The sequence below is a fragment of the Alligator mississippiensis genome, chromosome 4 (assembly GCF_030867095.1).
Source record: "Alligator mississippiensis isolate rAllMis1 chromosome 4, rAllMis1, whole genome shotgun sequence".
Taxonomy (NCBI): Eukaryota; Metazoa; Chordata; order Crocodylia; family Alligatoridae; genus Alligator; species Alligator mississippiensis.
In genome coordinates, this window is record NC_081827.1 from 136,818,330 (window position 1) to 136,834,224 (window position 15,895).

At 44.8% G+C, this 15,895-nt stretch overlaps 1 protein-coding gene across 13 annotated transcripts in view; it reads left to right on the forward strand.

Moving 5' to 3' along the window:
• Nucleotides 1–15,895, forward strand: part of BCL2L14 (BCL2 like 14) — an 85,704-nt gene that overhangs the window by 45,266 nt on the left and 24,543 nt on the right. Inside the window, exons 1-5 of one of the 13 annotated variants that reach the window (XM_059726663.1) lie at nucleotides 8,886–8,973; nucleotides 9,397–9,553; nucleotides 10,861–10,928; nucleotides 13,753–13,834; nucleotides 14,579–14,674. The exons of 1 other annotated variant lie outside the window; for it this stretch is intronic. Coding sequence is in view for 1 of the 12 variants with exons in the window: in XM_059726660.1 (XP_059582643.1) it covers nucleotides 14,579–14,674 (96 nt within the window). In the remaining 11 variants the exon portion in view is untranslated. Of the gene's footprint in view, nucleotides 1–8,885; nucleotides 8,974–9,348; nucleotides 9,554–10,860; nucleotides 10,929–12,912; nucleotides 13,835–14,326; nucleotides 14,675–15,895 lie in introns of those variants that run through there. 11 more of the 13 variants (XM_059726666.1, XM_059726664.1, XM_059726665.1 and 8 more) reach the window with 11 other exon arrangements.

The window sequence follows — 15,895 nt, forward strand, 5'->3', positions numbered from 1 at the left end:
TTCAGAGTGTGGAGTTGCCTCCTCTCCAGAGGTTTCCTCCTCTCTTTCCTTCTCCTGCAGTGTTGCCAGGGCCTTGTACCTGTTCTTCAGCTGGACTGGAGGAACCGGTACTACTCTGCTGCGAGCAGCCCTGGTTCTGGAGGGGACCATCTGCCACTCTGCTGTGGAGGGCACCTCCCAGGGTGCTTCTTCTTTGGATGTATGGCCCTGCAGGGAGAGAAAATACCCATCAATTTCATCCTCTGCCTCCCTGATTCCCCTCAGCCTGCTAACCTCCTCCTGGAGCTCCCTCACCTGCGCCTCCAAGGCCCTAAGATGGGCACCTGAGGGACAGGTGTAGGGGCCCCCATTCCCTGACCCCCTGGCCCTGCTGGGCATCCCCCACAGGCCGAGGGGCAGGGGAACGCCAGCTCCCCCATGGGCTCTGTCTGGGTGGAGGCCTCAGACAAGTCCCGGGTAGGCGGCACCCCCCGGACAGGGGCCCTAGCAGCATTCTGTGTCGACACCATTTTATAAATTGCTATCCATTTATATTTTTGTGTGGTGCCTTTGCCCTACCCTTGCTGGAGTCTCTCTCCTGGCCCTTCCTGCTCGCCTGCCAGCATAAATGCCGGTGCAAACACCGGCGTGCTCTTTTAACGTGGCATGGCTCGGGAGCACGGCTCCCTATCGGCACAACTAAAAGGGAACTGGGGGGCTTCCCCTCCAGATCCGGCTCAGTTGTGCCAGCTCCCTCTGCCCCACTTAGCTTTTGGGGAATTAGCTGTTGCTGCCCTCGCTGCTGGCTCTGCTGCTGCGTCTGCTTCTGCCTCAGGTTAAGTAAGAGGGCACATGTGTGCCCAGTTCCCTCTTCTCCTCCCTGCTCCTGGCTCCCGAGTGGCTCACTTCAAAGAGATTGGGCACATCTACATCTGCAATGAATGAGACTAAATAAACTCCAGCACAGTTTGCGCTGGAGTTTATTGCTACTGGGTACCGCATTTACGTGTACACCCGGAGTGGAGTGGGGTCAGCCTGACCCAGCTCTATGTGCTGCAGAGGGGTTGGCTGGGGCATGAGGGTGTGCCAGTGCAGAGCTAGCTATCAGGCAGCCCCCACACTGAAGCACTCTCATGCCCTAGCCAGCCCCATCAGTGTCTACACATGTATTGCAGAGCACGAAATAATGCTGCCACAAGATAGTACTTGTGTTTACAAGTACTAACCTATAAAGGAGTTAATTAGTTTACTGTGGCCTAATAGGACCACACGTGTAAATGCTGAGACACTACTGCGGACCTAATTAGGCAACTGAAGGAAATGTCTCTTGAGCGGGTTTGGCTTCCTAAGTTAACTAATGCAGTCGCTTCTCCCTTACAAATGGCATAAACAGTCAAATTATGTACTTACAATAAAGTAGTTACTGATGGGTTTTTTTCTTATCTTGCTGTCCTGCGGGGTGTGACCTTGCTTGTTGTCAGTTGTATTTCTCTGATTATACTATTTTTTTTTTTTTGGAGGGTCTGCTCATCTTTCAGCAGCTTGTCAGAGAACACGGTACAATCCAAATCAAAATTTAACTCATACAGACAATATAGCTTTCATGATGGAGGCATTCAGACGTGGATTTTTTTCAAGAGACCACACATCATTCATTATTGAAAAGACGTTCAACAGGGGCTGTGGTGCCTGGCAAACATAACACAAAGTTCACAGCCTTAGCTAGATTTGCATGTTGTACTGCCTTGTCATCCATCTCCTGGAAACATGTTCAGCAATGGGTGTTCTCTGACGGTTCCAATCAAAAAGATGCTGAGAGGATTGTTTTTTTGCATTTGTCCACTCATCAAAAAGAAGATACTCATCCAACATACTTAAGGTGGGAATTCTAGTGTGTCATGTAGTGAGGCTGTCTTGCATTTCATCCCACACTGGCACATTTCTCAGTAGGGCCCGCTCAAACTTTGATGCACTCAATGTCAGGTTTCCAGTGCTCTAAGTAGGACAGGAATGTTGTGTAAAAATTGTTGACTGCATTGTAAAATTCTTCTTCCTTCATTTGCCCACAGTCTACAAGGGACTGCAGTAGGTTCTCTGTTTCTGTTGTGACAAATTTTTCTCTAAGCCTCTTTGCTAAATTATCCTGCAGGAAGCATATTTGCTGTGTGACTTGTCGCCAACAAATCAGGGGGGGGTTGTTTGCCTCTACAGTCTTCTGAAACATGCCTGTTTGTTTACTGGCAAAGGAAAGCCACAATTTAGTGCTAATGTCACTGAAGACTTTTTTTTAGCAGTGTTGGGCATCTCTCTTGAGAGGGAAATATGCTTTAAGCCCTTCGAAAATCAACAAAATTCTGTCCAGCATTGGTCCCAGTGATAGCAATTGCGTGCTGCCATGCTCTAGTAACTAAAGATACTCAAGAGTGACAAATTGACAGAAGTCTTTCAGCTCTTCAACACATCCAGCGTAAATGTGAAAATATTTATAAACCTTTACAGCAAAGCTCTCCAGGTCCATGGGCACACAGTCAACTGCAGTTTGGTGGCAGGTATGTAGAACATGAATACTGCAACCAATACCAAAAATTTCTTTTCTTAGTTTGGCTTGGAGTTTTTGCCACAAGTTGTCTTTTCCTGCACATCTGGCACCACCAAAATTGGTGTTGGTATTATCTGCACAAATGCCAACAAGCTTGGCACTAAGAGTACTACTCAGCTGCTGAGTACTACACGTCCGATGTTTCACCAGGTAAAGAAGAACACTTGATTTAATTTTAAGGTCTCCCCAGCTGCCCCTCTCTATGCCTCTGGGCCCTCACTGGCAGGGCTCAGTGGGCTATTAGCCATTTCAGGTCCTTGTGATCTTTGCACAGGTCCTCTTAGTTGATGCACTCCCACATGACCTGGCACACATCATCTGGGAGCAGGTCCACAGGCGACATGATATCTCTCAGCCTCACCGTCTCCTAGATCTTCTTGTGGTTGATCATTGTTGCTGGGCCTGTACTCTGCAGGCCGTACAAGCTGCGGCACTGGTTTAGGATCTTGTAGAACCATGGTGAGCCCATGATCCATGGTCTGTGGTTGGTTGGGGTGAACACCCCACAGTGTCTTGGGATGTGCCCTGCAAAACATCTCACTGGGCACATGGTTTTGGATTCTGTGCCCATCGCCAGCTTGCAAATCTGGCTTGTATACTTGGCCCACAGGAACAGGAGGATGTCTGGCATGTCCCTGCCCCAGGCCCTCTTGTCCTTGTACAAGGTCTTTCTGGCAACCTTTTTCCTATTTTGGAGCCCCAGAAGAAAATGCACACAGCCCTCTGGATCCTGTGGGCAACACGTTCAGAAGCAGGGAAGACCAGTGTGGTGTACAGAACAACTCCGTCTTCACCAACGCAATGCAATGCAACGCCCCACATGGCGAGGGAGTGCATGTGCCACAGCCCCACTCACTGCTTTACCTTTTGCCTCTGTCTAACCTACCACAAGGAAAAGTTAGTACAGCCCATCTGAATAAGATATGCAGCAGTGCCCATTGTGCAGAGTCCCCCTCAGTGCCAACTCTTTTTTAAAAGTCATGGTGAGTCATTATACTGAATAAATTTTAACTTCCTCTTCACCGCTACAGCTGAGTTGCAATTTTCTTTCCACTTCCAATGATTTTTATTTCTTCACCAGTCTTAAATGTCTCGCAAACATGACCAAAAGTGGCCCAAAACAGGACACCCAGAATCCCTCTGCCCCCTCAGCCTGTTGCATATGATTTCTGTGGCCCTGCTCTCCAAGACGCGGAACCAGACTAGGTTGCCCTGTGCCACGTTTGCTCAATGATGGTGTGGCCAGCTGGTGGCGGCAGCAGCAGTTATGTTTTCTGCTGCCCTGGTTGGCCTCCCCTCTCCTTAGGACCACTTGCACTCATAGCATAACTAATGCATCTGTATAGGGCCCTACTGACTTTGGGGGTCTGCACAAGCATAGGGGTTCACCCACTTAGACTAACTTGTAGAACTGAGGTTTTTGTGTTGGAACTGTGCTTGGAGATTTAACGTGCTCCATAAGTGTTAAGCCTAATGATTAATGGAATAACAAATGCCAGAGAATAGGAAGATTAGAAATCTAGTATTTCAGTCTCCAAGGAAAAGGCACAAATGCACGCAGGTGGTAGGTGTTAGCTGAAATGGAAAAAGCAGCTTGTATTGTCTTTTTTTTTTTTAAATATTACCTAATAATATTTATAGGAATGCATCAGAAGAGAGATCCCAATGTTCCTGATGAAGAATATGGCTCTGAAAGCTAAGGATTTTCATGCCCTGAATTCCTTTAGGCATTATTACCTTCATTTGTACCTTCAATACAAATTGACAAAGTCTAAATCATTTTATTATTCGGGTGTATCAGTTGGCCATCTGTCATGTATTTAAGCTTTTTTTTCACCTTGTACTAACTGCACAAAGGACAGCAATTCAGCTCGCTCTTGAAGCATTGCCTATAGTCTGAGGACTAGCATTCCCTCGGGCTAGGAATCTACTAAAATACTGTATTTACTTGAATATAAGATGACCCTGAATATAAGACAACCACCCAATAATTAGACTTTATATATGGAAAATGTATAAATTTGTTATAACTTTCCAGATATAGAATCTAATTATTGGAGGTTCGACTTGAATTTGTCCCCCATTTCACTGCTACAACAGGAAAAATAAATCTTTGGGGTGGAGGGGAGGGATCAGGTGTCCCCCCACGCCCCTTTATTGTCAAATACTGTTCTCCCTGAACACAAGGAAGGGAAGGGCAAATTTGAAAACACTGACTTTGTACTACAGGTACTAATAGACTTAATTTATCCAGTATTAATGAATTTATCTTTTTTTAAAACCGCTGTAAGTTTTAGGACATGTCCACAAATACATTTTAAGCAGTAGTCTTGCAGTATGTAGTACAAACTACACATGATATTAGTCTAAAGTCAAAAGGCTCATGATTTACTATACAGCTTATTGGACTGGGCCCCAGTAGTTTCAACAGCATTTCAAGGCATTGTGACCCCATAGCATAGCACTGCTTAGTATTTGTGTACATCTTTCCTGTGTACTCCAGATACCACCTCCATATGCCTTCTGGGGATAAAAATCGCGTCTTATATTTGAGTAAATACAGTACGTCACTTCTGTAGAAGTCTGTACCAAAGCAGCCTGTGTATCTGATTGGTGAGAATGTAGTAATTAATACCGATTGTGGCAACTTCTGAGCTCCCTGGACTCATCTGGTTTCGTTTAGTCTGTGGCTTCCAGTTCTACCGTTCCATTTTACAATGTTCTGCCTTTGCAGCAATCAACTGCAATGAGTCAAGTACAAAAGAATGTTACTTAAGGCTTCCTACCCAACATTTTTTTTCCATTTAAAAAAGAGAAACCTCTCTGTGTGCGCACAAATGTCCATTTGCATAATTCTAATCAACAGTGAACAGGAGGAATTAAAACGCCCTATACAAAGAGAAGACCACAACACACTAGATGATTATATAAAGGAAAACCAGCTTGCAGATGACATGAATGCTTAAAGAAGACCAAGGAGCACAGGAAAATGCTTTTCTGTGGATAGTTTTCAATTCATTTACTTTTTCAGAGGGCAAGTATTACGTACAACACTCCTCTCGGATCAATGACAATTGTAAGATCAGAGACTTAATGGGCGCATGCCAACAAGCGTGTGTGTGCATTTCTCAGGGGATGAACAGCGGCGGCACATATTTGTACTGCTGCTATTCACCCCTGGGCATGTCCCTGCATGCATGCTCTGGTGCATGGCAAATTCCCTGGGTGGGGTAGGGGATGCTGGGCCCAGCCCTTAACTGGAGTCCTGGAGGCTGCCTAGGGCAGCAGCAGCAGTGGCAAGCCAGATGTTCAGAACATGGCCATAGGCAGCCAGGCTCCCTTTCTGGCAGCACATGCTGCTGCCACATGTCCCACTTTTTTTTTTTTTTTTTTTTTTACACCAAGATCTCCCAGGAACAACGCCATGCCACCCCCACCCCCCCACCCCCAACCATACTACAAATTGGCACCACAGTGAATGTGTGCACATGTGCCAAATGTAGCTTGTGGCACCACAAACCACAAATGCATGCTTGTGGGGATGCACATAGTGTGACTGTTACTCAGAAAAAAGTGCTAATGATGATTCCCTTCTAGAAGGAAACATTTAACTCCAGCATGACAGCCTTACTGTGTCTTCAGAGGGACTTAAGAGGTCCTTGTGCCAGTCCTCTGTAATGTAGCCTCATCTAAGAATTGTCCACACCTATGATTAGCTCCAATTTTCGCCCATGCTGTAGCTGCATCAGTGCAGGTTCCTGGGACCTGGAAGGGGTGGGGGGGTGGATGGATTGGACCCCCACCCTCCCGAGGTGGGGGACTCCAATCCACCTGCCCCCACTCCTATCCACCATGGGCAAACTCTGACCTCCCCTCCCTTCTTCCCACTGTCATCCTGAAGATACCACCAGACCTGGGAGGGGGGGCAGGGCTAGGGGAGGGAGGCTGCAGACCTGCAGCTCCTCCTGGATCAGGTCCAAAGTGGAGCTTGTCCCCTCTCCCTCCCCACAACAGTGAATACCTATTGGATCAGGGAGGAGGGGGTTGCTGTAACTCCTGGTGCTTCCTGTGAAGCACCATGTGTTACAGCAGGGACCTGCATATCTGTCAGTGGCCAAAGATTTGTAGAGGGGATAAAGTGGAAAAGGAAAGGCACCACTCCCACTGGATGCAATTCATTGTTGTTTGCATTCTGAGGCAACTTTGAGGGGACAAATTTGAATGCTGGAAATTAAAATTGTCAGGTTCTGACAACTGAAATGAACATTCTTATTTTCTGGATTTACTTGAATACCACACACAACTTTCCCCAAAAAATTAGCCTTCCAAAGTTGGGGTGAGTGCCTTAAGCAGGGAAGCAGATGTTTCTTCACAGAATAGCAGCACTAGCACTTCTATTCATGTAGTGCTGAGGGAGTCAATGGACTTATTATAAAAGCAGTGATATATTTGATTCCTACTACTAGCCAAGAGTTGCTGACATTCAGCTGTGAAAGGGTTAAAACTAACTTTTGTCAGAGCAGGAAAACAGAAGATGAATGAGTTAAAATTAGTCTCTGTCCTTGTTGTATGCAGCCATAACTTTGAAATTTGTTTTCTTTCCAGTCATCCTTCCTAAGAACAACATGCACATCTTATTTGGGGATGCATGCTGTGCAAAAACTATGGTATTTTGAAATGGAATTAAATAAATTTTATAGGCAAGTGAGCAGCAGTCGGGAACAGAACTGAAGAAGCCAGGTTCTGTTTCTCTTAAACTCTTTCCCACCTCATCCTGGTAGTGTGTGTATGGGTGGCTGGTGCGGGGGTGGGAGAGGAGTAATCACCAGGGATCCTGATTTTGTCTGTTAACCACCCCCCTTTCCCAAATTCTCTGATTTTAAAAACCACAACGTTCACATTTTTCCACAACTGCATGGGGGGGTACATGGCTCCCCAGATTTCTGCACCCACAGCAGGTGGGACCCAGTGCAGGAGGGAGTTCCTACATCACCATGGCCACCAAAGTGAGGTGCCCCTTGCACACCCAGCAGCAGCAGGGGGGGCACAGCTGCATTGCTGCCACCATGGGAGCTACACCACCATGGCCATCAAAGTGAGGCACTGCAGTGATGGGAGCACAGAGCTGTGCCCCCTTACTGCTGCTGGGCAGGAGGTGCTTCACCTTTGGTGGCCACCTACTGTGCCTGATCCCACCTGCTGGGCTGTGGAGATTGATTCAGCCTGGTGCTGGTCCAGTCAGGCTCCAGCCCTGTGCCCCGCTGTGGGTGCAGAAATCTGGGGGGGCACATACCCCAACATGTCACCTATGCCCCCCTTCCCCCCCAGAATTATTTGCAGGGAGCTGTGGGAGCTGCTCTCCACACTGCCTGGCTGCATTGTTGGCCTTGTGCATATATATACATACACATGCACATGGACCCCTGACTCTGATCACCCTCCTACTCCACATAGCTCCTTGCAGGCTGGAACTGCCAGCCTGCAAGGGGAAACCTATGGTTTCCCATGATTTTCTCCTTTTAAAAAGGAAAAAAATCCATTATTTTGCTCTTTTAAAGGGGAAAATCTATATTTTTCCATGGGAAATGGAAAACCTGGATCCCTGGTAATCAGGCTGTTTACTTGCAAAACATGGATGTCTCCTTGTTCTTTCTTTTTCAAAATTGACATCCATATCAAAGAGCCAAATCCTGTATAAGAGATTTTATATGTAGAAAACTTCAGTCTTTTTTACATGCTTCTGAGAGTCTGATTGCATTTATTTATTTTTCCCTGGGGTGGCAACTGAAATGAATCTTCTGATCTCATAAGTTTCTGTGGCATGGGATATAGCTACTATTTAATTTTACTTAAGCCATTCAGGAAGAAAGAGCTTTTTATTTTTAACAACAAATATTTATTTCTTTTTAGTAGACTTTGAGCCTAAGAGTAACAGGAGACAGCAACAGGACAGTAGCAATTATATCATTAGAGTCAGTAAAGAAAGGTTATATAGTCCACTAGAACCATTTGACCACCAGATGGCACTGCTGGTTCATATTAGTGTTGATCTTTTTTTCTATTTCTGTCAAACTCTATAACTCTTCCACTTCAAATATATACTTCTATCTTTAATGCATATAATGGACAAAAAAAAAACAACCTAAAGCAGGGCAGGGGATTAAGCTTTTATTCACATATGCTAGATACAGAAGTCAAAATGCCTACCAGGAAAGGCTATAGAGTGTAGAAGGAAATCCCTTCCCCCCCCCCCCCCCCCCCCCCCCCCCCCGCAACCCTTCCCATTTCCAGGAAAAGGAGTGTGAGTTAACAAGTGAGTCACATGCCAACTGGAGTCATGGGGAAAGTCCATGACCCTCCTAGCTGCTCTACAAGGACTAGTTCACAGTCACAAGGTAACTTAAGTTGTTAACTGTTGTTTGTGCTTCCTGCTCAAAGTAAGGGCTTGTTAATCAACCAAAGGGTCTGACTATGTCACTATGCTTAATGAAAGCTCACTAACACTTAAGGCTAATTTAGGGTGACAGTGTTTTAGCAGTAAGAGTCAAGTTATTCCTTTTTCCCTCTTAACTGAATTGTGTTCCCTTTTTCTTGTATTTGTACTTGGTTTTGTGCACCTGCTCTTCTACCTCTCCTCTTAAAATAATGGTGTTGGGTGATATATGTCTTAAAGAAAGAAATGCTATTGTGATTTATTAAAATATCATCCAAAAATTTGCTAACTACTGTATAGACAAATGTAGAAAGACAGCAATGCACTGGACTTGCAACACCAAAATGAGGTTTTGTTGTTTTTTAATTTCTTGCAAAACACATAGCTGAGAAGGTGCACTTGGGAAACCTTTCTTAAATGACAATGCCTTGAAGACAAAACATGATCCAAGGGTCAGAGCACAACCTAGGCTGGGGAAGATCTGGATTGAGTTTCTGCTCTTCTAGAAACAGCTTACATGACCTTGGGCAACTCCATTTTAGGTGCGTATGTCCTCTTGGAGATCTAGTCCTAAAGAGGAACTTTAACAAAGGTCCAGAGAGTGATCCTCAAACCCCACAATCACTTCATGTCTGACAAGAGAAGGTCCCTAAAGCTCTGCTCCTGCACATTACCTGGATTTATCTTAGTTTTCTCTGTGTGGAGCAGTTGTGTAATGAGGGGTAGGTGACCAGGTCACTAGCTCTAGATGCCCACTTGGGGAGGGCACAAGAACAGCAGCTGCTGCCACCATTACAACCAACCCAGCCTAGCCCCTGCCATTGTTACTACCCAGGGCATAGACCCTGAGAGTTAGGCACTGAACTGCTGGGCAAGGGCATATCCGGTGGCCATTTACAAACTCACCAATGGGGACCAGCGGGAATTGGGGGAGGCTTTATTCCCCCAGGCACCACCAGGGGGTTACTAGGAATAATGGCCACAGACTGTTAGAGAGAAGGTTCAGGCTGGACATCAGGAGACACTGCTTTACAGTGAGGGCTGCCAGGCTCTGGAATGGGCTCCCAAGTGACGTGGTGTTCTCCCCTACCTTGGGGGTTTTCAAGAGGAGGCTGGACAGATATTTGGCTGGGGTGATATGATCCCGGCACCCATTCCTGCCCGGGGCAGGGGGTTGGACCTGATGATCTGTTTAGGTCCCTTCCGACCCTAAATACAATGATACTATGATATCTCACAAGCTCTGTTGGGATCCTGCCCTTGAAGACCTACTTGGAGGCTACCCAATGCATATTTATAGGTCAGGCATGCACACAACACAAGAGCAGAAGCCATCACCTTTGCCCTAAAAGAAAAAGAATATTCACTCCCAAACACTGCTTCCACCTACACCGGTTCCCAAATGCTTGCTAAGGGACATCTCTCTCACCTTAGGTGGTTTATTTGGGTATTCAGGGACACTGTTTTTTGCTTGAAATGGGAATGCAGTTGACTGCCAAAATGTACTAAATTCATCTTTATTTTGTGACCAGTAGAGATATGTTAAATAAAATGATTCCTCTAACAGTGTAATCCTTCACCCTCTGGCCAGGGAGGAAGAAACTTTTCAAATGGAGAGGAGGACAGGCATCCTAGCAAAGGGAGGAGGGTAAAAAAAAATCATGCATTTGAAAACCATGATGTTGCATTTTACCTGAATTCCCTTCCCCTTCTTTGAATTAACTGGTTTTTCTGAATTTGGCTCTAGCCCTGGTGGGGGCTGCTGCTGGCAGTCAAGGGGGGAAAGGCAGTTCTGGATCAGTCTCAGCGTGCCTTACTGACTCCCTCCCCTTTCTTGCTGTGCTCTTAGGAGGTTGGATCCTCCCATTCAAGTTTGCAATAAGGACCACGGTGAAATGGGTTCTCACCCCAGATAAGGTAATCAGCCTCTCGAGTCTTTATGACCTTGCCTTGTGATTGGCCTACTGCACATCCTTTCCCTCTGTCTGACATTTGTTTCTTGTTCCTTTCATAAACCTTGGCTTGCATTCCCTCTGCAGTTACCTGAAAAGCATTCCTAATATATTGGCTGTTCCAATGCTGTGCTTATGCGGACCCTACTTTTCACAGGTTAAGATCTTAAAAAGTTCCCACCTATTCCAGTCAGGCACACAAGATATAGGTACCTGTCTCCTTTTTATTGAAGCTATATCTGTTTGCTTGAACATGTAGGTAGTAGGGAAAGAGGCATTTGCAAAACACACAGCAGATTTTAAGATGGTGTGGAGGGAGAGGGGACAGGTTTGCATCACTTTGACCTACAGTAGAGATCAAAATTGCAACTGAAACTTCATAGTTGAAGGAACAAGAAGAGCATTGTGAAATGGAGGCTGCAAAGATGTGGGGACAAACACAAATGATGCAACAAGTATGCTGGCATTAGCTGTATGTCAGTGATGGGTTTGTGCTGCTTGGAGGGGTGATGCTAGCCAGCACCATACTTCAGTTTTGTGGCTCATATCAAATGACTATGTGGCTGCATGTTAACCTTTTGCAATAGACATTGACTTGTGTTAGTGTAACTCCCGGTTTTGACCAGACTGCAGCTTTTTCCCTGACTAACAGAGGTATAAAACTGATCTGAAATGGATCCCATAGGTCAGTGTTTCTCAACTTTTTAAGTAGCAAGTACCCCCTAACTTGTGAAAATTTTAATAATTACCCCAATATTTAATTTTCCAGGGGATTTTATATTTGCAGACTAATGTGTGCCATATGTTGGAAGAAGGACTGTGTATATAAGGCCGTGATATGACAGATGTCTGATCTGGTGTGGTTAGGGTTGCCACCTTTTACACTAGGGGTGCCCAACTCAAGTATGTACCAAGGCTAGAGGTGATGTTGGCCAAAGCTAGGAGTGCTGAACACCAAATTATTACTGGGGAATGTAATTTTTCAAATTGCATCAAATTTTTTGCCATAGTTTTGAAAGTAAAAGAAGGTGAGAGAGAGTGATGAGGTACCCACACGCCCCCTGCCTGTGTCTCGCATACCCCCAGGGGTACATGTACCACAGGTTGAGAAACTATGGCATAGGTTTAAAAAAAAAAAAAAGATACTCTTTAAATTCTAATGAAGGCCAGCTATGTATGTGGACCAAACATCAGCATTGCTCTGCTCTTTTCTTAATTCTGGCAGTAACTCACTTTAACTTTTACTGAAATCCTCTGTGTTCAGTCTGCCAGACATGAAATTCCTATAGTGTATGTTATGTGTGAATGGCCTTGGGATACTTGGCTGCAAAGAGCTATACAGTCAAATGTGAAGTGACAGTTTGAGATCCTTTTTTTCCCCTCAAGTTTCCTACAGTGTTATAGATTTCTTTCCAGAATTCTCTTATAGCAAAGTGGCTTGGCATCATCTAACATTGCATGTGGTGCATCCTGCCTAGTGCTTTGCAGCATATCCAAGAAGGGTCTTCAAGCTATAAAGTAAGAACTTGCTGATAAGCAGCAATATATTATCTTCATGCCTGCTCTTACTCCTCTGAAGCCAGATCTCACTAATAAAAGAGGAAGGAAATGACAGGCTTGCATGCAGTGCCGTAGCAACAAAGTTTGGTGTCTGAGGCAAAGCTCGCAGCAGCAGCCTGCCCTCATGCTGTGCACAGACCCAGGGGGCACACACCCTCCCATGCTTTCCCAGGAGTACACACAGTGGTGGGAACCATCCTTCCCCTGTCCCTGTACTCCCCCAAATGAACTGCTTACGGCTCCATCCTATGCCCCAACCCAGCTGTACAGCACCTGTTGGTGCTCCTCTTCAGTGCCCGGGGTGGTCACCTTGCTTATCCCTCCCCCCTCTTGCTATGGCACTGCTTGCATGAAGATTTGTGGCCATGATAATCCATAAAAGGTGAGAAACAGCATTTGTTTAGTAATATCTTTTATTGGACCAGTGTATAATTGGGAAAAGTGTTAGGTGAGCTTTTGGGTAGAAAATGTCCTTCCTCAGGTCACTCAAACTGCCGTTTCTTCACTGACCCATTCCCTTCTAGCTCAATCCAACCCCCATCTCAAGGTAGCTAAAAGGGACAAACCTGTTCTGACTTTTATAAGCAGCCCCCCAACCTCAAAGTCCAAAGGAGGGCCATGCACATGATTAGAGGCCTAGAGACCAGATCATATGAACAGACGCTGAAAGACTTGGGATTCTTCAGCCTGGAGAAGAGAAGACTCAGAGGGGACTTGGTGGCAGCCTACAAGTATATTGGGACACACGTTAGGGCCTAGGGAAGCATCTATTCACCAAAGCCCCCCAGGGGAGGACAAGAAATAATGGGCACAAACTGAAAAACTTCTTTACAAGTTGAGTGCTGAAGGTTTGGGACATGCTCCCCTCCGAGGTGGTAGTCACCCACTCTAGTGATCTTTTAAAAAGTGTCTTGTAGCCCACTTTGAGGGGGTCAGTCTTTCCTGCACATGTTCAGGAGGGCTGAACTTGATCTGTAAGGTCCCTTCCAGCCCCTTACAAGTATGAAACTATAAGATAGCCTTGAGTGTGTAAGCCCACTGCACATGAGTGAGCACAAGTGCAAACCCAAGAACCATTTGTTCCCTGGAAATGCACTATTTGTGGTGAAAGACTTTAGAGGGTTGACATTCCCTGTAAGAAACTGGAAGTCCTACTTTCACCAAAACCAGCCACAAACCCTACATGTCTTGCAGTGATTTTTTTATTTTTTTTTTGGCTGAGAGCACAGACTGAACCCTCCTATTCCTAGAAGTGGAGATGCGTTGGGAGGAAGCTGCAAGAAAATCTCCTACCATGGTCTCATTCTGTGGGTAAATGCCAGGTGTTCATTCTGTTTTTATCAACCCAGGGTCTTTCACAAGCAGGGGATGAGCAGTTACCAAGCAGTAGACACCTGATTTGGTGACAACCACAGTTTTTAAAACCTATTGTTGTCCTTGGCAACTAGCCATGTCCCTGCAGCTGGATTACAGCTTTGGTCTAAGTATTATAGCAGCTCTGTAGAAAATATCTAATTATAATAATGCTGTGTCATCAGTTTGAGAATCCTGCTAGTGCTTAACCAATGCTTTCTATGCCTTTTTTGAAAAAAAAATTGAGATATGAAACTATATAAATTGAGATATGAAACTATATAAATATTATTTTACTCCTTATGAAGGAAGGGATCTGGTTATTATCCAAATACCTAAGAAAGCAAAAGTGCTTGTTTCAACATTGTGGTTTAATATAACATCCATATGGCAAAAAGAAAAAGGGGTAGAATGAGTTGCATGCTTTGCACCTTGATGAAATATACTTACGTTTGCCTTGTAGCACAGTAGGTGCTACAAAAGTTTTTTTTCCCTCTCCTTAAACTGTTAGACTCTTCCAGGTTAGTCATGTGGCTAGGCAATTTGCCCCACCCTCTAATCTTTAAAGCACAGCTGATCTTATAAGGAAGTGACAGGCTCTCTCTGTCTGACATGCAACTCTGCTGACTTACAAGCAAACTACTTGGACAAGAGTCTCTAAAGGTTTTTAAAAAAAAAACTTTTGCCTTCTCTTTTTGAAAGGACGCATAGAAGATTGGCCTGGTCCTAACAAATCAGGGGGGAAAGAAAGAAGTGCTCAGAGAGAGACTTTAAAGCTTGGTGTAACTGGAGTGGAAGGTAAAAACAAAACTAAGCAAAAAACATTTAATTCTGAACTTTTACTATTGACTTTCTGTTGGATTGCAGTGGTACGTATCTCATTGTATGAATAACTGAAGCAGTGTGTATTTGAAATTAATTCATATATGAATGTAACAGTTCTGTTTAGAGAAGTGAATCATCTCTTCCATCTTGTTAAAGTTGAAATTATCTTGTTGCCTGTTGCTTAAAAAAATGACTGGGCTAGAAATGGGAACAGTTGGATCTCCTCCTGGGATTTAGAATTGAGAGCTCCTAGAAAGCTTTTAAGATGTTACTGGTTTTTTTTGTTTGTTTGTTTGTTTTTAGAATAGCTCTGTTTATCTACTGGAATGGGGCAAAGTGCTGCATTTACCTTTTGGAAATAGAACTTTATCTGATGTTAAGAAAATTTGCCTTGTAAATTCATCCAAAATGGACAACAGATCCACCATATTTGTGCTGTGAAACTGCCCATTCTCAAAAGCCAGGCAACATGACTCGGAAGGGCCAACTCCAAAAAAAGAAGGCTTAGAAAAGGCACTGTAACACCTAAATTTTAAATGCTGAACCCAGAGTGGAATCCAAAACCAGGAAACAGGGCACTTTCTCTCCCAATTTAATGTATAGGAAGAATAAGATGCCTCAGCAAGGCAATCCAAGAAACTTGGATGCTATGCAAGAAGTCAGCTAGGCAAAGTCAATAGGAAACATTGGGCACATCTACACATACATTAAGGCACTTTGTTCGAATGCACATTAAATTTAGTACCTCCAATGTGAGGTACTAAACAAATGCACATTAGCCTGCCTTAATGCACAGTAACAAATGCAGAGGCTTTAAGCGATGCTACATACAGTAGCCTATTTTACTGCACATTAGTGTAATCACACAGTTTTTTTTTTTACATGGGCCTTTAATGCTCAGTAAAATAAGCTACTGCACATTAAAGCACACATGTAGACATGCCCACTGAGTGTAGGGGTGAAGTTGAACTCCCACCTCTCTAAAGTGTCCCTGAATCAGAGCTGCAAAGAGAAGCTGTTCTGGGCACACAGTCAGCGTGGAGCTGCAGGTGTCCAGGAACCCTGCAAGTCAAACAGGGAGGCTCCATGCAAAGATAGGCACCTGCGAAGCAGGAACTTTCTGGCCTGCAGTCTTGGACAAAGGTGCCAACATTCTGCTTCTGTTCTTCTTGCTGCCTAGTACTTGCCTGAGCA